The sequence below is a fragment of the Squalius cephalus genome (assembly GCF_949319135.1).
Source record: "Squalius cephalus genome assembly, chromosome: 6".
Lineage (NCBI taxonomy): Eukaryota > Metazoa > Chordata > Actinopteri > Cypriniformes > Leuciscidae > Squalius > Squalius cephalus.
Window position 1 is genome coordinate 9,920,304 of NC_137127.1, and position 23,449 is coordinate 9,943,752.

A 23,449-nucleotide genomic window follows, 5' to 3' on the forward strand; every position below is an offset into this window, starting at 1 on the left:
CATCATATTTTGAATGTTTTCTTGGCCTTCCAATCCTTTTCCATTCCAAAGGATTGGATTGGATTTAGGTTTAAGAGAGCCAGGTTCCTGCTATTGCTCAAGTGTAAGGGGAGGTCACTAAATACTTGCCCCTTTAGTCTAAAGAAGCTGTTTTTTCCCCCAGATGATATATATAAAAAATATAAAATACTGCTTATAAATTTCCTGTAGCTCAAACAGTAGAGCGTTGGCACTTGCAACGCCAAGGTCATGGGTTCGATTTCCAGGGAAAGCAAGAACTGATAAGAATGTAATGGCTCGTTTCCACTGAGCGGTACGGTACGGTACACTACAGTACGATTCGGGACGGTAATCCCTGATCCAGCTAGCATTTCCACCGCCTATGCTGGAAAGAAGCGATTGATGTCATTTTCGCGCGAAGAAGAAAGCAACATAGTAAACAACAATGGATGACACACAGCAGATCTTGTTCTTGCTTCTCGGCATGTTTGTCACAAGAAGACAAGCGCCGACATTAGGCGTTTCTCAATACCAAGTACGCAAAGTTCGGACTTGCCAAGTCCAACCCAGGAGAATGACAAATGAGGACGCGAGTCCAGTAATTCTGCAAATAGAATAGCGCGTTCTTGAAAGCGTCACTCAGTTCGCTCCGCTACTCCGTTTATCTCTGCATGTACATTTTAGGCAACAATAAAACGAAATATGTTCTAAAACACCACACTGCCTCTTTTCGTTTTCATTTAAAGAAATGTTAAACATTATAACCACACAAATGTGGTTCAGGCAACGCGTATTGATTATATTCACTGCATGTATAACGTTAGCCTATTTATAACAAAACAAAATATAAGACACAACCCTGCCTCTTTTTGTTTAAATTTTAAAAATATTAAATGTATTAATATGGTTCAGGCAATATGTGCATTTGGACTCTGATCATCTTCACTGTAATAAAATTAAAAATGACAAAACTCAACCCTGTCTCTTTTTGTTAAATTTCAGTTTTATCAATAATAGCCATTATAAAAGTATAAGTAAAAAGTACAAGAAGCTATACAATAAGAAATAAAGCAAAGAATTCAGTCAAACATACAAAGTCAGCACTCTAGTCTAACATTACACCGGTAAAGTTAAATAGCCTAAATATTAAGTTATGAAATTTCACTTTGCCCTCAGCCAAAACGATTGGCCAGGGAACAAAATATAGATTCACGAAACCAAAGATCGCCCGTTAGATATTCACAAGACGAATTATATCTCATATTTAACCACTACAGAGACGTCAGAGTCAGCGGCAAACGTCAGAAGGACTAGCCGAGGAAAGGCTGTTCCAGGCGGGTACCACTTAGTGAAAATGAGCCATAAATGTTTACCTCGAAATGCAATGCAAGTTGCTTTGGATAAAAGCGTCTGCCAAATAAATGTAAATGTAAATTTCCTGTATTTTCTGGTTATATTCTAATAAAGAGAAATAATCATATATGGTCATTATACCATTGCTAAAACAACATCTAATAGTGGCCTAAGACTTGCACAGTACTATAATATATATATAAAATAAATAAATAATTATAAAATAAAAACTGTATTTTTTTGTGGCAACACAGCACTAAGAAACCCAATAGGACAAATATCTTGTCAACTAGCCCCAAACCCTAGGGGCCAGTGGGCCATCCTTTTTGTTGAGCCTAGTTTTTTGCCTTAGTGGATGATAAAACCCCATAGACTTGCATTGAAGAAGGGACTTTATTTCTTTTTTGACTTGGACTACTACACAACCACCCAGAGCACCCCACACAGACCATCCCAGCATCATGGCAGGGACTTTTCTCATCACATTTGCTTTAAAAATGTATAACTGTAGTTGTAAGTGATTTTAATGATTAAACCTACACCTTTCCAGTGGTTGAGTTTGATAGTGTGCCATTGATGAAGGCAACACACATCCCTGAAGTTCTTCCATAGGATAGGGTAGGAAGAATGAGAGAGGGCATACATGAAAGCCAGATCATTGTTGAAGCCATTTTCATGTTTCTGTTCACCCACGTTTATTAAAAAGTGGTGGCGGGACCGCATTTGATGTGAGGATGGGGCTGCACTTTTACTGTTAGTCCCACTGCAATCCTTTTTTATGCTGTGGAGTCTGAGCAGCTAGTGGTCGCCATTGATCTACTGCACGCCGTCACACTGCCCTCTACCACACTGTGTGCCTCATTTTGTCTGTGTGTATGAGCAGGTTTTTTATTCATATATATATATATATATATATATATGCAGACATTTGTATTCATGTTTGCATGTGCATTTCATGTACTTTACATATGTGTGAATGTCTATACACATTGTATGTTTGAATGCACGTCTGTCTGGAGGTCAGCTTGCTTCTCCTTCCCAGAGAACAGCCCCTGGGGCGATGCCAGAAGTTCCAACAAAAAGTTTTTTTTTGTTGTTTTTTTCCAAGTCGTTCACTCACAGTGGACAGCTATCCCCCCCATGGGCCAGCAAGGGGGCTTCCCGCATGGGGTGGGGCCTTACCGGCAGAGGGGGAGGGCGAGGACAGGATCTGGCAGCGTTTGTGCGTCCTGGTAGGGGTTAGAGTGTGTGTGTGAAGGACTAGTGCAAAGGCAACCCCAGGAGCCAATGGATTGGAGAAGTTTTCTCATTGCCTCCATCCTCTCTTTCCATCTCCCCATGTTTTAGCGGATGTAGGCCGTAATTACTGGACCCCCTGGCTTCCCTTTCTCCCGACCGCAGCCTTTGATCTGTTTCATGTCGGGCAGATTTTTTTTCCCACTCGCTGTACCTTTGTCTCGTCCTCCCTTTCTTTTCTCTGCCGCTCCTTTTCCCCCAGCTGAGCCCCCTTTGATGGAGACAGTTTGAGCTCTTTAATACACAAAGAGAATTTTCTCTCTCGCCACCCTCCATTTTGTTTTAAAGTTGGGTTCTTTTTGTTGACAACCACATTGAACTTGATACTGATTTTTTTTCTTTCCATTTGCTATTTTATTTTGTGTTTTTATGGTCCTCATGACCTTAATTAAAGGCAATGTGGTCTTTTTTTCCCGCTCTGTCACCGAGTTAAAAGTCAAATAAACTCACAAAGCTAATGGCTGGCCACTCTTTGGGTCATCCTGGCGTCCTCTTTTCGCATTTGAACAGTGAAGAAACAAGATGCGTGTTTTAGTTTAATGTGTGATCTTGCCGTTGTGTGTGTAGGAGAGAGTCTCAGGGAGTGCATAGGTTTAACAAAAATAATAATCCACTGATGAAAACCGTTCAAAGGGAATAAACGGTCCTCACCTGTTGGCGGTCGCGCATTGTCCGTTGTTTAGCGCATGTCCCGCCGGGCGCTGATCCATAGCCTCCCGCATGCATGGACGTGGGGGTTGTGTTTGTTTGTAAAGTAATAGCATTGTTAGCATAATGTTGGGTTGATTTGCTATTCGGTGTGGCTATTCTTTTGGACTAATTGCCACACTACATAGCGCTCCATCAACAATAAAGGGCCAGTGCAAGTTTCTAAGAAGGCTCACATCATATCAGAGCGTGTGTGGGCATGGTCCAGTGATCAGCTTTTGTTAACAGATCGTAGAGAGGTGATCTGTAGTGACTTTGCTGTTTGCTTGTTGAAAGATTTTATGTTTGTGATTTTGTCAGATTTTATGTTCTTGTTTTTTGATTGATGATTCTCTCTTTCTCCCTCTCTGTTGGTACGCTGATAAATGGCAGCGGCTGAAGAAATAGTTCAGCCAAAAATTTAAATGTTGTCATTATTTACCTACCCTGGTGGTGTTCCAAACCCCTACGATTTACTTTCTTCTGTGAAATGTAAAAAGAGATGTTACTCAAGATATCCAAGCTGTTCTTTTCCATACAGCAAATGTGTAAGAATGGATGCTGTCAAAGTCCAAAAAAGCACAACACAATAAAATACTATAAAAGTACTTAATATGACACATATGATGTTTCTTAAGCCATATAATAATTTTAGTGTGAAACAAATTTTCTGTTTTGAAAAGTCATTATTCACTGAAACTTTTCATGAAATTTGAGAGCTATGATGAAATGAAAGATTTTGAGTGAATTAATGAAAATAAAAACGTATTGTTTTTATATTGAAATTGATAAAAACACCAGATTTGACGTCAGCGCAAAATGCCAGTGTTTTTCACACATCTCATAACCCATTATTTAACACCAACATTTTAATATGCAGAATTGTGAATGTGACTTTTCAGTGACTAAATAACAAAATATATGAATAATGACAGATTCTGACTTGATTGCTTTTTTTAATTTTTGGCTCTCAAAGGCATCTTTTATGGTATAAAAAAGAGTCATGTGAATATTCATGGCTTTTTTTTTTCATTCCTTGTAAGAAATTCATACAGGTTTGGAACTATATGAGAGTGAGTAATCCATGGCATAAATTTCCATTTGTGTGAACTGTCTCTTTAAGGGCAGCTGTTTGAGTTTATATTCGTTGAAAGTGATTGTGTGTGAGAGGAGCGAGAGACAGTGCATGCAGCAGTAATGACAGTGGTGAGGTGCAGCTGTTTGTGTTTATATGTGTTAGAGACAGAAAGAGAGGTTGAGCAGCAGACAGGCAGAGAGAGACTGTGCATGCTGCTGTAATGACAGTGGTGAGGTGCAGCTCTCTCTGCGTCCTTGAACCCCGGCTGGGTGCTCTGGTGTCACCCTGGGGAGTGCACCGTTTAATACCACAGTAATTATCCTGTCCTTATTCACCACATTGCCGTCCAGGTGTCTCCTTCACCCTGCCTCCCAGCGTGTGTATCTGAGCGCATGAACTTGTGTTTTAGTGGTTTTTTTATAGTGCCGCTGCCCTGTATTTTTATGCCTCTTAATATTCATGACACCTTTTCATTAACTCATGTGGGTGGGTGTGTGTGTGTCAATCAAATGTTTTGTGTGTGATGGATGTTATATGTGTAGTTCTGCATGTGCTAGTTCCTGTTTACTCAACTGTTTGTGCATTAATGTCAAAGCATGTGTTTGTGTGTGTAGTTTTTCTGTGTGTATGGTTATATACATATGTGTATGTGATGTCTTTCTCTCCGGATCTCCAGCTTACCGTCTGTCTGCTCTCACAGTCTGTGTGACTAATGGCAGGTCCAGGTGTTCCTCTCAGTTCTGGTGGTCCCTTGAGGTGCTGATGGCTCCCACTGTGGCAGCGTGGGCAGGAGGTACCCGCCTCTCTCTGCCTGTGTGGAAGGTCCCCTGGGCCCAGCAGCCTCATGAGGACCCCAGCCTTAACCCCCCACTCTCAGCTCCATAGTCCTCTTATATCTAAGATATTGAAGTGCAATACTATGCATTAGCTCATGTTGTGATTTTGATGTCTGAATTGAATGTGATGAAACACAGAGAGAGTTTCATTTTGCAGAGGGAGATACTGCAAAATAATGCCAAGAAAACAAGCCTTTCTATTGCGTTAACTTTTATTGCTGCACTTAAAAACAATCAGTGCTATTAGTGTACTCAGATTCAAGAACGAATGACTCATATGAGCCTGTTCTTTTAATAAATCGTTCACAAACTTAGTATGAATCAGTCAGATGAATCTTTCAGTTAATGAACTCACTGCATTCCTGTTCTTAAATTACCCTCTTACCGTCACAGAGGCTGCGTTTGCGTGATCACAAATACAGTAAAAACAGTAATCTTGTGGAATATTATTACATTTTAAAATATTAAAACAGACAAATTAACAAAAAACATAATATATCTTGAAATGTTATTTATTCCTGTGATGGCAAAGCTGAATTTTCAGCAGCCATTACTCCAGTTTTTTTTTTTTATTATGTAAAAGTCTTTACTGTAATCTTTTATGAATTTAATGCATCCTTGCTGAATAAAAGTATTAATTTATTTCAAAAGAAAACAAAATCTTACTGACCCTAAACTTTTGAATGGTAATGTAAGTGTAAATCAGTATCATTACTGACTAGTTGTTCATATCAGAACATGTAGTTAAACATACACTTTTGAAAACTAATAATAACTAGGAATCATTAAATTATAACTATAGCCATACCAGCATGCCTGTTTTCCCCTCACCTGACTGTAGGGGGCGATACACATGTCCGACCTACACCAGTGTTTCCTAACCCTGGTCCCGGATAACCTCCAATACTGCACATTTTACATCTCTTCCTAATGAAATACACCTGACTCAGCTCATGAGTGAGAAACAGTGCTCTAAATAAATGCACTTCCTGGTTAAAATCATGACACAGTGAGCAGCGCTTGTGCATGTGACACAGAGACCTGTTCGTGATCCAGCTTGCGATCCTGTTCCCTCTTTTTCTCCATGAACTTTCCTGTCTCTCTTTTGTCCTATGAATAAAACAATGCTTTGGATTCTCTCAGATTTAGCCCTAGCTCTGTAGTGTCCTACACTGCTCCAGTGGTCATCTCTTGCACTGTGAGTTTGTACAGGTGTAAGTGGATTACTGTAGCATCAACTTGTCAGCTGGGAGCACTTGTTTGAAGGCTTGAGGTGGATTAAACACTCATCAGAAATACAGTGCTTAGCCTGTCATGCCCCAGAGACAGTTATATGCTTAGCTAAGAGTGATGGCTATTACTGTCAAACCCATTTTTACACTGAATTTGGGCAGTGTGCTAACAGCTAATTATTCAAACCCTTTTGCACAAGTAATGCTAAGTTTAGTGGTGTGGATTGCAGTGTGAGCTCTCATTGTAGTTAGCATGAAGCATTCTCCATTAGCCTCCTCCTGTAGCGCAGGAGCCTGCGGGCACGTCGACTATTTTTAACAATGAGGTTTGGCTGATTGAGTTCAGGGAAAAGAGGGGTGGTCAGAGATAGACATGGTAGACAGCAAAACCTCTTCATATACTATCTCAGTGTCAGTGATTGGACCCGGCAGATTTTATTTTTAGCTTTTACTTCTTTCAGATGGAATAAAGAAATTATTGCCACATGTAGTTTGTATCAAGCATGTTCACTAGACCACAATTTTTAAGGCAGTTCGTGATTTTTGGGGCACATCATTTTGTAATTTCAAAAGACACACACTCCTAAAGATTTTTGAGGCAAGTAGACTTTAACCCTATTCCGACGGGGCTAGTTTTCTAAACAATGTTTGAGTTACAGTTTTTATCACCCGACATGATTTTATATACCAATTCGGATGGGACTAACATCTCTGTTTATTACAGAGGTGGAAGTGTGTTTTCTTGATGTGGGCATGACAGAAGTTCGAATGTGTTTGTGTGCATCACGTATGGCGTATACGTTTTTTAATGAATTACTTAATCATATTGATAACTTTGATCTATTATTAAAACCCCATTTAAAACTTCACATGAGTTTATATAAGTGGCTGTTTATAATAAACCCACACAAGTGATCAGAGACATCTAGGCAAGTATCTTACTTGACACTGATATTAAAATGGACAGTCTTCGCAGTTTCCTTAATTTGGCTCAGTTTATTAATTTTATAATTTAACTTTTTCTTCGGATACCATCCATGTGAAAAACTGGTGTGCAAACGGTAGCTCAGGTAGGACAAAAAACACATGAGAAGCATTAGCAAAATACAATATCAGCATTCACAGACATTCGCATTCGGACGGGATTAGATTTTTCAGACTGTTGAGTTTGCCAAAAAAAAAAGTAGGTAATTTACACTCATTTTTACTGAGGTTGTGTGAGAAAAACAGACATGGCAGATTCGGATAGGATTAAAATCACAAAGTATGCCTGTGACACATGAATTTCTCCAACATCCTCCATGAAAACTAGCGCCGTTCAAATAGGGCTTTTTATACATAAAACTATATTTTAAAAAAATATGTGTGTTTGTATATGTGTAAGCACAGCACAAACTGGACTAGGACTTCCTTTAGTGCCCCTACAAAAATATAGGAACATGTGCCCCTACTTGTATGTATCTTCTGATGATATGCTGAGGTTAAAGGGTTACTTTGTGGGGGGGCAGGTGAGCTTTAAGCAAAACCCTTTTCTGCATCAGTTTGATCAAAGAGAGCCAAGAGGCAGAATACAGTGTGTGATCAGTTTAGAGGCCTGTCTGCCTCCGAGCACAGATCATAGAGAGAAAGACATAGACAGACGGGTATAGTAAGCGATGGAAGAAACGATCAGGGACACATTTAAACACATTCACCTTCTCTCTCTCCTCTTTCCCATCTGTTATGCACATGCTCTCGCACACAAAACACATACAAACACACAAATGTGCGCATCTCAGTGACGGAGGGTCATGTTCCAGGTTATGTGAGGTAGATGTTTGTGTGTGTGAGACTCTAGAAGGGAACAAAGTGCTTGTTTAGCACCGCTTTCCTGCATGGCTAGGCAGGCAGCTGCTTCCCATTGACTAGGTACACAGTGGGAACCTGACTGCACTCACTGTACACTCCCAACCAGTAAAACTTGTGACATACATGACTACCAGACAGAAGACAAAATGAGCGACTGATAGAGACATCAAATTGTCTCTTGTTTTTGTACAAGTAGTTTTTTTCATCATTTGAGACCGTGTGCATGTAAAGCGCACAGATTGTCTGGAACTGCATCCAAATATACTTGTTTTTTTCATATAATGAACTACACTACCGTTTGAAAGTTTAGTCAGAAGGATTCTATGATTTAAATTAAGATTTAAAAAACACTTTTGTTCTGCGAGGATGCATTGAATTGATCAAAAGTGACAGTTGCAATGTTACAAAAGTAAATAATTAGATATGTTTCACAAACACCAAATCAGCATATGTGAATGATTTCTGAAGGATCATGTGACACTGAATACTGAGGTAATGGCTGCTGAAAATTCAGCTTTACCATCACAGGAATAAATTGCATAATTTTTTTTAAATACATTTAAAAAATAAATATATTAACATAGAAACAGTTATTTTAAATTGTAATAATATTTCACAATATAACTGTTTTACTATATTTTTCATGAAGGTTTGTGTAAGAATTTGTAGCATGAGTTAAGCACAGTAATGTACATGAGCAGAGGCACAATTTTCCATTGCGTTTCCACACTTAGAGCTACTTTTGTTGTTCTATAAAAAGTCAGGCAATGTTCATCATTTGCAAAATGACAAGCCAAATAGAACATACTTTCTCGTACATTTAGTGACATCATAAGGGTTTATGTTTAACCAAATGTGGAAAGTATAGTAAAGGGAGCCAAACTTTGAAGAAGAAAAAGCAAAAGAGAGAAAAGAAAGCAGCAGAAGCCAAACGTCTCATCTCTGATGCTGGAGTTGTGAAGAGGCTTGTTTTGGTACACTTCACATGTAATTAATCTGCAGCTGTTTAACAGTGCGGGCCCCCGCCGCTCGCGCAGACTGAGCAACACAAGAGTCAAACGGAGCTTAACCACTGCCAGTGCCCCTGTCGTCACGCAACCTCTCCCTCAGTCTTTATCTCTCCTCCATCTCACCTTCTCTCTCTCCATCAGGCACAAACCGAGTACTTATGTTTCACCTTTGCGCCCCTAAAAATGCTTAGCGTGTAAATCATCCTCGCTAAAAATGCCATTGGCTTTTCTGCATCTAAACATTATTAATGGCTGAAGGCTTTTAATTGGGTTTACAGCAACTTTATCTTCTGCAGAAATGGTTTGTTTAGAAGTGATTTCATCTGTGTCTGGTTAGTGTTTAAAGGAGGGTTTCAGGTTAAATAGAAGGCAAGCTTTATCGTCAACATCTGTGGCATGCTCTTAATTACCATTGAAAATAATTTTGCCCCATAGTTTGTAAAGCCAAACAAAGTGCTAACTGAAATTGACTTACAAAAAAAGTCAATATGGGGCAGTACGATATGGTATGGACTTCTGTTGTCTCACAGAACAAGAAAACAGATTTTGTAAATTTATTACCAAAAGTCAAAGGCCCTTTCCCAAATGGTGTTCTTGATGTTTACTTGCGTCCATAGACTATAGGGTGTATGATCTGTCATTTCTGGATTCATAAGGGCACTCATGGTCGCCCCCTTTTAAGGATATAATGTGCCCTTGATGCACATTTTTGGGGGTTTATGACCTGAATAGTGCTGGGTGTCAGCATAGAGTTCCTGATTCGATTCATGTCAATTTTTTAAATCTTCGATTCAGTTAGGATTGAGATCTTGTTTAGATTTTGATTAGATTGAGATTCATTTTATTTTATTTGCGTATATTTGTCTATTTTTCTTACATATGATTTTCTTTTACATAGAGTAAAAGATTATGAGATTTTAAGAATTGATATCAAGATTGTTCCAATGAAGATCACCATTAATTGGAAAATCATCAGTATTTTTGCCAAGGCCTGTGGTGTCACATTGGTGTCAGAGTTCTGCTCATGTCTTCTGCCCATCATTTCCTGTCCTCTCTCCAGTCTCTCTTGTTGTCATGTTAGCAAGTAGCACTGCACCCATCTGTACAGCACTCTGTGGTCTCTAGAGGTGAGTGAGTGGTCAGCCTCCAGAAGGTGTTCCATTTCTCTTCCTCACCTGGGGGTCGCTAGAGGGGAGATGGGGAGCAGGCTGTCAGCTGTCCTTGCCTTCCCAACCCCCTGCTCCTCACCTTCTGCCCTGGGAATGAGTCCGGCTGCTCGGACGCTTATGGGCGCCAACAACTCCATATGGGCTGTGGGCAGCAAGAGTGTGTGTCCTCCAGGATTCCGGCCCCTGACAGACAGTCCGTCCTGTGACATCACTGCAGTACGCATATGTGTGTGTGTGTGTGCAAGGGTACACATGAGTGTAAATACATGGTTCTCCTCCAGGATTATGGTCCCTGACAGACTGGCTACATGATGACATCACCTTGGCATGTTTGCGTGTTTGTGTCCTTTAGGAAAAGACCCCTAACAGACTGTGTCCCTGGAGCCCCCTGTAGGGTACCGAGAGCAATGCCAGGGGTCCTACGAGCACAGACTGGAGAGTGTCAGCTTGATGGAGCAGAGACCGTTAGGGACGGCAAACATGAGTTTGTGTGTATGTGCGTGTTTGTGTGTCCACTAGGACCAGGCCCCTGACAGACTGTCTCCCTTGAGCAGCGGTGGGTTACGGCAGAGGCAGAGAGTGTGTCAGCATAGAAACCCAAAGGAACATTGCAGAACAGTTGGGGGGGAAATACAGGAGTCGGTTTGCTTGTGTGTGTATGTGTATAGATGTGTGTGTGTGTGTGTGTGTATTTTAGTATCGATAAACAGGTGTTTGGTCTCAGAGACTGTGCTCCCAGAGGACTGCCGGCCATGTGGTCAGTTCTTGTGTGCCGTCCCCCTCCCTTCTCGTTCTCTCTCTTTTCTTTCTTGTCCTCACTCTTCCACTCTTTCCTACCCTCTTAGCAACATAGCTTTGTCCTCTGTTGTATTTGGTTATGACGGCCCTGTTGCCTAGGGGAGAGAGGAAGGAAGGAAGATATGGAAGAGGGAGGTCTCTGTGAGAAGCACAGAAAAAGAAAAAGAAACGGAAGAGATGATGGAAGAGAATTAAGATGAACCGCTAGTAAAAACTCCTATAGATACTCTGGGATTATCTGGAAGTTGTTTTCCCCTGGCTCTTGCTTCAGGCTTGTCTGGCCGGCATGCTGGGTTGCCCAGTGGGAGCACGGGGTGGAAGTTGTTTTTCTGCCCCCTACAGTGTGTCTCTCCTGCCCCAGGCTGTGGGCAGAGGGCCAGGGGTAAGGGGCTGTGAGCTGGGCAGGGGGGCTGCTGGGAAAGGTGGAGGTTTTGGGCAGGGGGCCAGGCTCAAAGGTGGAGGGGGTAGAGGAGGGGTGAGAGGTCAGGGATGTGGAATGTGACTAGGTGAAATAAGACACAGGTTTAGTTAGACCACGATTCTACCATTTTGCTTTCCCTATGTTCCATCATGTCGGAATGATCATATTTACTAGTGCTCATAAAATTCTCTAGTAGGGAATTGGTTACTTTCTGTAACTTTTCTGACTGAGTTGTGGAACATCAATTAAAGATTTAGTGTGCAAGCAAATTGGTACTGATCATAAGAAGTTGTAATTGGGTGTACTCTGTTGTAATCTTCAATTACATGCACTTTTGCCCTTACAGACTTTGATATGGACAGAAATTTTACATAAATAATTTTCACACAAATATTGAGTTTATGTTTAGTTAATCATTTATTTACATTATTATAGTTTGTGTAATGTACTGTGACTTTTTATTTTAATGTACTATTACTTAGTTTGTGTATTTGTACTGTAGTTATAATTGTAATCCAAAGATTACTTTGGATCTTAGTCATTGTAGGCACCACATTTAATTTGACATAAATAAAAGATTTTTTGGTTTGTTTGGACTTTTTGAGTACAACCTTTTACAAACTATACCTTGTTTTTATATTTGTCAAATTAAATATAGTGTCTACCCTTACTAAGGTCCATTACTATGTTAATTAGCATAGCTTGAGGCTATCAGCATTAGCATGTTGATGTCTGTGGTCACTGATAACATTTTCCCCACATTTTAGATTACATTTTAGGTGTAGTTCTGAAATTAAACCTTTGTCAGAAAATATTGATTTTGATGGTAAAAAATTGACTTTCCAAGACTGGACTTGGAAGAATATATAATAAAAAAATAAATAATATATACTGTATATGTATATATGAGTTTTTCTGGAGCAAAAGTATGATTTAATAGTTAATTTTTATTTTTTTTATTACAGGCACTTTGAGTCTTTCTGGAGCAAAAGTATGATTTAATAGTTAAAAACTGCTTTAGAACAAAGCGAGATGTTAGTAGTGGCATGTAACCTAGATGGGGGATGAGATTAATCAGGCCAAAACCAGAATGTTTGCCTCCATTTGTCAAATTTGAATAGAATATGTTGGAATGAATGTTAAACTGGTTTAGTATTAGTTTGGTTGTTGTCGAAGTGGGCATATTTAACCTTGTCTCCCATGTATTGTAAATTTCAGTGTGTTAATCATCGTGGAACGGCTGTATTGTTTTTGGATGGTGTGTTGTTCCAGAAGGGAAACAGCAGTGCTGTATGTCATAAGTGTGGGTCTGCTGTATATGCCTCCAAGCGCTAATGAACACACTAGCCTGTTTTGGCTCTGACGATTGGCTCGTGTCGGTAGGGGCATTCACAAAATCCACAGCTTTGGTGTTGGGAGAGATAGAGGGGATCTCTTTTTTTCCCTTCTCTATCTGGCTTACCCCCCCATATCCCCCCGCCCCCCCTCCTCTATCTGTCCTTGTATCTGATAAAGAGGAGAGAGGACAGACATCAGACTGAGCACGTCTTCATTACCGTCTTCCACCACGCTTCCAGCCCTGCATGCCAGTGCTTTGGCTAGCCCATTAACTGGCCTGATGTGGTTCAGCCCAGCCCGGTCCGGTGGAGGCATGGGGGTCTTCGCAGGGTGTGGGGGGGTCTGCTCTTGAATCTTCTAGAATTATCTGCAGATTAGATGCTGGGGTGGCTGCCGCCATCACCATGTGTTTCTGTTATCATGCTCCCAATTACCAGGCCCTGTTCAAGGCGGGGTGGCAGGCCCATCCCTGGACATCAGAATGTGTCGTTCTGCCAGTCCCGTCTTCCAATTCTTCCCTCCCTCGCTACACCCTTCCATCCTGTGCTCCACCCCTCCACATGGGACAGGCTGGCGAGAAGAAGGCCAGCGCCAGGGGCAACCACCAGAGCAGCCTGTTAATTCGGTAATGAGTCACAACATGAAAGAAAGTTTGGGGATGGAATGTGGAACAAGTGAGAAACAAACTGTCAGAGAGGGAGAGAGGAATCTGAAAACAATGGGAAGGTCGATTGAGCCTGTAAATGTATAAGAACAGGAGCATGGAATGAACCCCATGTTTTCATGCCCATTCCAGACGACGGTTCTTTTCTCTCTCTTGCTCTCTCTCTTGCTCTCTCTCTCTCTCGTCCCCCTCACTTTTTTCTTTCTGTTTCTTTTCTAATTTAACTTTTCATTGAAATTTCTTACCCTGTTTAGTGCTCTTGCCAAGTCCCCCGGCGGACAGATGACAAAAGCCCCCTAAAAGCCATGTGATCTTCCATTTTCCGACAGCCACACTTCTGAGGATTAAAGCTATTTAATGACTATAATCTCCCTCTTTCTCAAAAGTGATTTCTCACATTCTGTCGCAGTCAGAGGGATTGCATTAGCATTAATAGATTTATAATTCGCCAGAATGACCACATGTGCCAGGAGTTTTTTTTTTCTTTTAGGCTCCATTCTTTTCCTCTCCTCTGCCTTTTTTTCCCCTCCTTTTTTCTGGCTCTGAACTCAAGCAAGTGTTTCTTTGTATCTCTTGCACTGTGGTACATGTCTGTGTCTCAGCAGGACAGCCTACCTGTCAGTCGGCACCCCCACCATCACCACTATACCCGCCCCCCTCTCACCTCCACAGTGGCTGGATCAGAGAATGGCCTGTCAGGGGCCACAGTCTCATTGTGCAGCCAAAGAATTCACCACGGTTAAGTCCCTTATGGGCTTTTCATCTGAGCTCTTTCATTGGGCCACTGCAACACTTTCTCTCCCATGTTGAAAGGGTTTTAAGTTGTGTTGGGATGGCTCTTATCCTGACATGGGCACAAAAGCATGAGAACATAACAGGGGGAGGGCACTGTACTTGAAGGAAGGAGGCGAAAGAGGCAGAGGAGGTGTGTGAGAGGTGGTCCACCTCTTCTTACACTAAATGTAATCTGAGAAAGAGATGCTAAAACAAAAAAGAAAGTGGCACAAAGTGGAATGTTTCTTTATTCTCTCTCTATTTTTTAGATTTTAGGTTGATAGATTAATTAAAAGAAAACATATATATATATTTTTATATAGTATTAAAAATGCCATAAACCAAAAATCTGTGTCATAGTAACATGCCATCATCATACTTTCAAGATTTCCTTTCAACTTTTCAAAGACAAGTCAAAATGTCCTTTTAAAATCACCATTTCCTTTTTATTATGTTTAACAGTAGGGGAATTAAAAACCAACATATATTTAGCTTGAGATGCTACAATGCCATTTATTAAGACTTAAATTATAAATCTGAATCTTATAAAAATGTACTTTAAAAATCACTTTAATTTTAGAAAAGCACTCATTTCATTGATTGACCTCTTTATTTAGTGGCTGCCTTGCTCTTATTTGCCTTTCTATATAAGTATTTTCTAAACAATGTCACACTTTCTTCTTTTATTATACTCCTTTACTGATATCTCTATTTTTAAGTTTTTCTTTACTCCGGCTCTGAATTCATTTCTCGCTTAGAGCTAAATTCATAATTCATGGTTTTACAAATTTCTACCCACAAACCCCCGTGGAGATTTATTTGTTCTGCACAGCACCTACATTTTAAAGTGGATCGATTCATCACTTGAATTTATTTTCTACAAATTCTGCTGTGCTCACCTTTGTGTAATGGGAGAGTAGTGGGCGGAAGTAAAATCCTACAACTGCCATATGGAGTTGAAGTTATTAGTTTATACAATACACACTGAGGTGATGCACTTTCTTTGTTCGTTTTTCTTTTTTCCTTTTCCTGTCGCATTAGGTCGTAGATTGTGACTGTTCCAGTGTGTTTTTCATTTCTAATTAGAAGACTAAGCATAGGAGGACATTGTTACATTTGGATTGAGTACAGATTGAGTTTTTAGAGGATGTGGGATGTTATTCTCTGTAAATATAAATTTTTTGAATCTGTTATACCAGAGGCTTTTTCAACGCATTAAGAGTGAACATACAACTTAGAGAAAATAAAGCAAACAAACAGTACTCTGATAGAAAATTCTGTGTTTGTCTGAGCCGCAGTGGGACTTTGTGCTCGCAGCATCCCTGCTCAATAAGTCATGAGCTCTCTCCATTGCTTTCCTTCAGAGTCTGCTGGTTGAGATGCTAAATAGATGACGTGTGGACTGTGTCAGGCCCCATCAGATTGCACAAAGCAGGAGAATTAAGAGCAACCCGATTTGTATATCTTTGTATAATGTATGCCTGCATTAATCTAGACTGGCCGTGTGTTTGCACAAACAGCGGAAAAACATAAATAATCCAGTGCTATGATTTTGTATGCGTTGTCCAGTAAGAGGGCTTTCCTTTCTGAATGTGCTCTAATCACTTTTGTGAAGCTTTTCAATCTGGTGACCATAATGAAAATATGATAAAGCAGATCCAAATCTGAGGGATATGGGTATGAGCTTGTTTGCTAAGGGAGGATAAGAGGATAAAAAAAATACATCTTTGTCCTTATTTCTCTACTCTTGTGGGGTTTGCTGTCTTTAGTTCTTTGCTTCTATTTTGATATTTTCTCTGCCTCTTTAACATTTTAATTCTGTCTGTGTTTTGCATTGCAGATGGTGATGATGACCCGGGGCTCTCCTGGGTGGCGTCCTCTCCCTCTAGCAAAGACGTGGCATCGCCGTCACAGATGCTAGGGGATGGCTGCTGCGATATGGGCATGGGCACAGGGGAGGAAGAAGGGGGCTCTGGCCTGCCTTATCCCTGCCAGTTCTGCGACAAGTCCTTCAGTCGCCTCAGCTACCTGAAGCGCCACGAACAGATCCACAGTGACAAGCTGCCCTTCAAATGTACCTTCTGCAGTCGTTTGTTCAAACACAAACGCAGTCGTGATCGTCACGTCAAGCTTCACACCGGCGACAAGAAGTACAGTTGCCAGGAGTGCGAGGCAGCATTTTCTCGCAGCGATCATCTCAAGATCCACCTCAAAACACATAGTTCCAGCAAACCATTCAAGTGCAGCATTTGTAAGCGTGGCTTCTCTTCCACATCCTCTCTACAGAGTCACATGCAAGCCCATCGGAAGAACAAGGAACACCTGGCAAAGAAAGACCAGGGTAAGCGGGATGGATCTAGCAGTGACGTAGCTGACCAGGACCAGGACCTATATATGTGTGATTACTGTGAGGAGACATTCAGTCAGACAGATGAACTTGAGAAACACGTGCTGACGCAGCATCCCCAGCTCTCAGACCGTGCAGAGCTACAATGCATCCACTGCCCTGAAATCTTCAGCGATGAAGGCACTCTACTCACCCATATTGATAGAACGCACGCCAACAAGAAACACAAGTGTCCCATGTGCGCAGAACAGTTCCCATCTGTAGAGGATGTCTATTGCCATCTTGACAGCCACCGGCAACCAGACTCCAGCATCCACAGTGCCAGTCCTGATCCGGTCTTGGGAAGTGTGGCATCAATGAGCAGTGCTACGCCTGATTCCAGTGCCTCCCTGGAGAGAGGATCGACCCCAGACTCTACTCTCAAGCCTGGACAGAACAGACGCAAGCTTGCACCTTCTTCTGACCATGACGATGGAGTCTGGTCAGGCAAAGTGACTTACAGTTGTCCATATTGCTCCAAGAGAGACTTCAACAGTCTGGCTGTCTTGGAGATTCATCTGAAGACTATCCATGCAGACAAACCTCAGCAGAGCCACACTTGCCAGTTGTGTCTGGAAACCCTGCCTACTCTCTATAACCTTAATGAGCATGTGCGCAAAGCACATAGATCCAGTGGGAGCTCTGCCTCAAACTTTCCCCTTCTGCAGTTCAGTAATGTTTCAGCCTTTCATTGCAACTACTGTCCTGACATGTTTGCAGACATCAATAGCCTGCAAGAGCACATCCGTGTTTCTCACTGCCTATCCGGTGGTGTTGTTGCTGGATCCACCACTTTGGAGGGCAACCATGCTTTCTTCTGCAACCAGTGCTCCATGGGCTTCCTTACAGAGTCCTCACTCACCGAGCACATCCAACAGACCCATTGCAGCAGTGGGGGTGGTGTGACCAAGATGGAGTCTCCAGTCTTGCAGCCCTCGCAGTCCTTCATGGAAGTGTATTCTTGCCCTTACTGCACCAACTCTCCCATCTTTGGTTCCCTCCTCAAACTCACTAAACACATTAAGGAAAATCACAAGAACATCCCTCTTGCCAACAACAAGCGCAAAGTCAAAGTGGCAGACTTGAGCCCAGCCTCATCTGATGTGGAGATATCCTCCCCTAAGCGCCATAGGGTAACTGGCGACAGCACTCCAGCAGTTGCTAATGGAGACTATCCCTGCAATCAGTGTGACCTTCGATTCAGCAGCTTTGAGGGATTCCAAGCCCATCTCAAGTCCCATCTGGAACTGCTGCTGAGGAGACAGTCTTGCCCACAATGCAACAAAGAGGACTTTGATTCTCAAGAGGCATTGCTTCAGCACTTGACCATTCACTACACCACCACTTCCACCCAGTATGTCTGTGAGAGCTGTGACAAACAGTTCTCTTCTGTAGATGATCTGCAAAAGCACTTGCTAGACATGCATACCTTTGTGCTGTACCACTGCACACTGTGTCAGGAAGTCTTTGATTCAAAGGTCTCTATACAAGTCCACCTGGCCGTCAAGCACAGCAATGAGAAGAAAATGTATCGTTGTACGGCCTGTGCTTGGGACTTCCGCAAAGAAAGTGACCTGCAATTACACGTGAAGCACAGTCATTTGGGTCATCCTACCAGTACAGGGGCATCTGGGAAAGCACGCAAATGCATATTCTGTGGGGAGACATTTGGCACAGAAGTAGAGCTCCAGTGTCACATCACTACTCACAGTAAAAAGTATAACTGCCGGCTCTGTGGGAAGGCTTTCCATGCCATTGTCTTGTTGGAAAGACATCTCAGAGAGAAGCACTGCATTTTTGATGGAGGAAATGGCAACGGAAATGGAGGCAGCCAAAATGGAACGCCTAACGGGGTGACTCAAAGCTCTAAGCGTTCCACAGCAGGATCAACTGCAGCTGCTGAGCAAGCAGATTTGCAGAACATGCTGTTAAAAGGAGGAAGTCAGGAAACCGTAAACAGCCATGAAGCCAGCGGTGGTGAAGAGGAGCTGGATGCCTCAGAGCCAATGTATGCCTGTGACATCTGTGGTGCAGCCTATACCATGGAGTCTCTTCTCCAAAATCACCGCCTTCGAGACCACAATATCAGACCTGGTGATGACGATGCAAGCTCAAGAAAAAAGAAGGCTGACTTCATCAAGGGTAACCACAAATGCAATGTTTGCTCACGGACATTCTTTTCTGAGAACGGCTTGAGGGAACATGCCCAGACGCACCGTGGCCCGGCGAAGCACTACATGTGTCCCATCTGTGGTGAACGCTTCCCTTCACTTCTTACTCTCACTGAGCACAAGGTCACCCACAGCAAGAGCCTGGACACAGGCACCTGCCGTATCTGCAAGATGCCCCTGCAGAGCGAGGAAGAGTTTATCGAGCACTGCCAGATGCACCCTGACCTGAGAAACTCCCTCACAGGCTTCCGCTGTGTTGTTTGCATGCAAACTGTCACCTCGACACTCGAACTGAAGATCCATGGAACTTTTCACATGCAGAAGATCTCGTCCTCTGGGGTCAGTGGCGGAGGAGGAGGATCAGCCTCATCATCTCCAAATGGCCAGCTGCAGGCTCACAAACTCTATAAATGTGCCCTTTGTCTCAAAGACTTCAAGAATAAACAAGAGCTGGTCAAGATCGATGTCAATGGCCTGCCTTATGGTCTTTGTGCTGGCTGCATGAGTCGGGGCACAAATGGCCAGTCCCCAACTGTTGTTGTCACCCCACAAGAAGGCGAGAAGGGCACCACTGGACTGCGCTGCCCAGAGTGTGCTGTTAAATTTGAGACCCTGGAAGACCTGGAAAGCCATGTTCAGGTGGACCATCCTGAGATGAGCCCTGAGACCAGTGGAGCTAAGAAAGTTACGGATGCCTCACCTGTCCCTAAAGTAAGTGTCAAAGCCTAATAACCTGATATGCTTTATACTATAACTGTCTCAATTATATTTTCTTTCGTCTGAAAGGATATTAAAAGTATTTTATAGTTCAATATGAAACAAGAAGATCAAAGATGACTCTTAGCCTCTGTCCACAAGCACTGGGCCTTTTGACAGAAATGTTCTATTTTAAATGGTTTTGTATTTGCTTAGGGTATTTTTTAGGTCATTTGAGGTTTTCCTCTAGTTCTCAAAATTGTTTTCTTTCTCTACCTTTTCTCTTTTTGTGTTTCTTTTCCTATTATCTCTTTTCTTTTTGGCAGTTCAAAAAAGAATTTTATGCAATTTCTTTTGAAAAGGGGAGACATTGCCAGCAACCATTTTCTGGCAGTATTTTTAGTGTATAAGTTCCCTGTGTTCCCAAAGTGTTCTGAGTCAAAGAGAGATGCGTGAATTCATGGCTACATTACTACTGGCCCCAGAGGGTTCAGCAGCCTCATCCTGCTGGGCTATTGTACAGCCTGTTCGCTTCACTAGATATTGACAGTGAACTTCCAGGGACGCTCAATCTTTACCTGTGCTTTTGTCTCAGATCAGTGTAACAGATAGGAGAATCGCTGCCTTTTCCCCTCTTGTTGCAACAGGATAGGTTGGGTGTTTGTGAATGTGTGGAGGATTAAAAAAGCCTGTTCAATGTGAATTCCAATCCTGTATCTTTCCTTGTAGAAGAAGACGTATCAGTGCATCAAATGCCAAATGACCTTTGAGACAGAACGAGAGATCCAGATCCATGTTGCCAACCATATGATCGGTAAGTTGACCCCATAGTTTCCTCTGCTAGTGAGCGTGCGTTTGTGTGTATTTACGTGTGGTTGTGTGTGTGTGTGTGTGTGTGTGTGCGTGTGTGTGTGTGTGTGCGCGCGTGTGTGCGTTTGGATGCTTGCCAGTCGCAACTCCTGCTTTCCTACCCTTTTTGCTGCCTTAGTCTTGCCCCAGCACTCTCTCTCACTCCCTGCACACAGGTGTGAGACAGACAGGTGAAATGAACAGCTCTATTTCTGGAAGTGCAGACATCGCTCTCAACAGCTGTTCCATTGTTTAACACTTGACTACGCAGCTGAGGCCTCGGCTGCAGGTCTGATTGCTCTGTTAACTCTTCACCATGCAGCCGAGACCAGGACTGCAGGTCTCGCTTCTTCAGCAAAGGCCAACAAACAATTAGGTTCTATTTTATTCCACTTCATTTAATTCCTGTAGTCTGTCGTGGACAATTACACAGATTTTGCTCTTTGTTGCAGATATTTTACGAATAGAGTAACTACATGTCCACGTGGAGGGGGTGTTATTTACCGATGTTGGAATTCTAATTATGTTAGGTTAGCTGAACTAATAAAGGGCTCTGTGACTTATCTAATTATGTTATAGGAGTGTTTTGAATATGTTTCCTCGTACGCTATAATGCTATAGAGCGCTGGGTGCCACTTTTTAATGTTGGCTCGTGGTGGATGATATTTTGCATCCTATGTTTCTTGTTTCTTTGGCTAGTGGCCCTGGCTGCAGTATATGAGCTTAACTGAACAGTTCCTTTGTAGTTGTTTTATATGCCTCCTCCCTTGGTGTTGTTATTCTTTAAGTAATAATTGCTGCTGCAGCACACTGTAGTGTAGATTAACGAGCTGGGCCTGTGAGTAATTTCACAGAACAAACGGCGCAATGCTCTAAGCCTCAGCAACTTCCTGGCCTTCTCCGATCCTGACAGCCGATACTAAAGTGGAGCCACCTGATATATTCTTAGAGTCCTTGTGAGCATGCCGCATCTGTCTTTAAAAAGGACATTGTGCCTAACCACATAGACTTGTGTGTGTGTGTGTGTGTGTGTGTGTGTGTGGGTTTGCAATCTACACTTTTTGTCTGTCCTTATTTTATGTGGGTGGAATTTTGAGTTTAATTCTAGGGCCCTTTGGTTCCATGTTCATTTTCTCCTTCATTAAATGAGCATGGAAGTGCTTAGCACCCAATTATTCCCATATTAACCGCCCTGTCTTTAACCTCCCACCCTGTTTCTATCCATCCACCTATCGCTCTTCCATTCCTCTTTTTCATCTCACCTGACCCTTCACCATTCAATCACAACCTAACTGCATCCAACCTGCCCAATCTCAGACCAACACAATCCAATTTGGACCACGCTGAGAACTCGTTCCTTTCATCCCTCCATCCTCTCTCTTTTCCTCTCTAAAGATACTGATGGTAGAGATAGAGGCTGCGTGTGAGACGGCAAGGCGGATCGTATGTCTCTCCCCATCGCCATGAAGGGAATTTTGGGTTAATTAACATCATAATTGTCAGAAAAGCTGGAGGAGATTAATTATGGAATTTAGGCAGATTATTTTAAGTGCCGTTGTTATTTTATTATTTTTCCAGCCCTCTTCAAAGATTGATGACGTCTTTGAATAATGAAAAGGGAGTCGTGTATTAACCTTTATCAGACTCTGCGTTAGGCGCCAGAAAATTGAAGCGAGATCACAAAGGAGTTCTAGTTTTAGCGCTTTTGCTCTCTGTCTTCCTCTTTCTTTTTGAGATTACGAAGCAATCATTAAAAAGCTACACTATCTGTCAGCTTTGATATATGACTAGTGAGGCTATTATAAGACTTTTATATTTTAGCCTGCCTTTTTAATGCTGGAATTTGCAATCATGCACATTGTTTTTTTCTTGTTCTTTTTTTTTTTAACCAAAATAATGAAAAATATGTACAATATGGATACTCACGTTATGCAGGTCTGTGACCACTTTAAAAAAAAATTGGAGTGAACATGGTCCAGATAATAGTAATGATACTTCATTTTTATTTGACTATGTAGATCTATAGATGTTAGATGTATAGTTACTAGGGATTTAACAGTTCTCAGTTAACTGTACTGTTCTCCACCCGCGGTTCGGCACGGATTTGCACTTTGGTTACTTTATGTTGTCATCCCCCGTGTGTTGATAGTGCATGAGTGAGACCGAAACAGCACACATTGCTTTCTACTGTATGTTTAAACAGGTACTCAGTGCTTACTCCAACAGACACAAAACGATAATGAAAGATCTGGGCAGAGCTTGACTGTATGGACTGTCCGATGGCCGGGGCCAGTACGAAAGATGCTCGTGATAGTTGACGGAACAGTCACTGTCCTTATTGGGCCAGGGCTGCATCGCCACGAAAGTTTATCAGTTTCGTGTGTTTTTCAATTTAAACATTCATGCACAAGAAGACGTGAGACAAAACTTTGTGTTGACAAGTTTATTGTGTGCACACAAGTTTATTGTGTGCACACATTTTTTCCAATGTGGTTTCACACTGCAAATGGCTAATAAAGTGAATCTTGATCTGAAGCGCACTCACCGAAAGTCGTATTTCAGACTGCATGCAAGTACTTAATTGAGTTGTCTTTCATGTCTTCTTGCCCTTGGGTTGACAAATTCACACAAAATTGTCAATATGCCTGTCTTGGAGAGTATCCTTGTAAACACTTGTTTATGTCTTAAGTGAACATAAACAGTTGAGAAATCAATGCATGTATTAGTATATTTGATCCGTGCATTATGTCTTAACGTGAGAGCAGCCTAATATATCTGCTGCAGTCTGTGTTTTTAATGTTAATCAAACAAGAAAAGACAAAGAAAGGATTAATCTACAGGGT

The 23,449-nt window shown here is 41.9% G+C and overlaps 1 protein-coding gene across 7 annotated transcripts in view; it reads left to right on the top strand.

The window, feature by feature from the left end:
- The window catches only part of znf423 (zinc finger protein 423), a 156,361-nt gene that overhangs the window by 62,279 nt on the left and 70,633 nt on the right, over positions 1-23,449 (top strand). For all 7 annotated transcript variants that reach the window (XM_079873773.1, XM_079873775.1, XM_079873774.1 and 4 more), the window contains 2 exons: positions 16,345-19,772; positions 20,487-20,571. In XM_079873773.1, the coding sequence (XP_079729899.1) occupies positions 16,345-19,772; positions 20,487-20,571 (3,513 nt within the window). The remainder of the gene's footprint in view (positions 1-16,344; positions 19,773-20,486; positions 20,572-23,449) is intronic.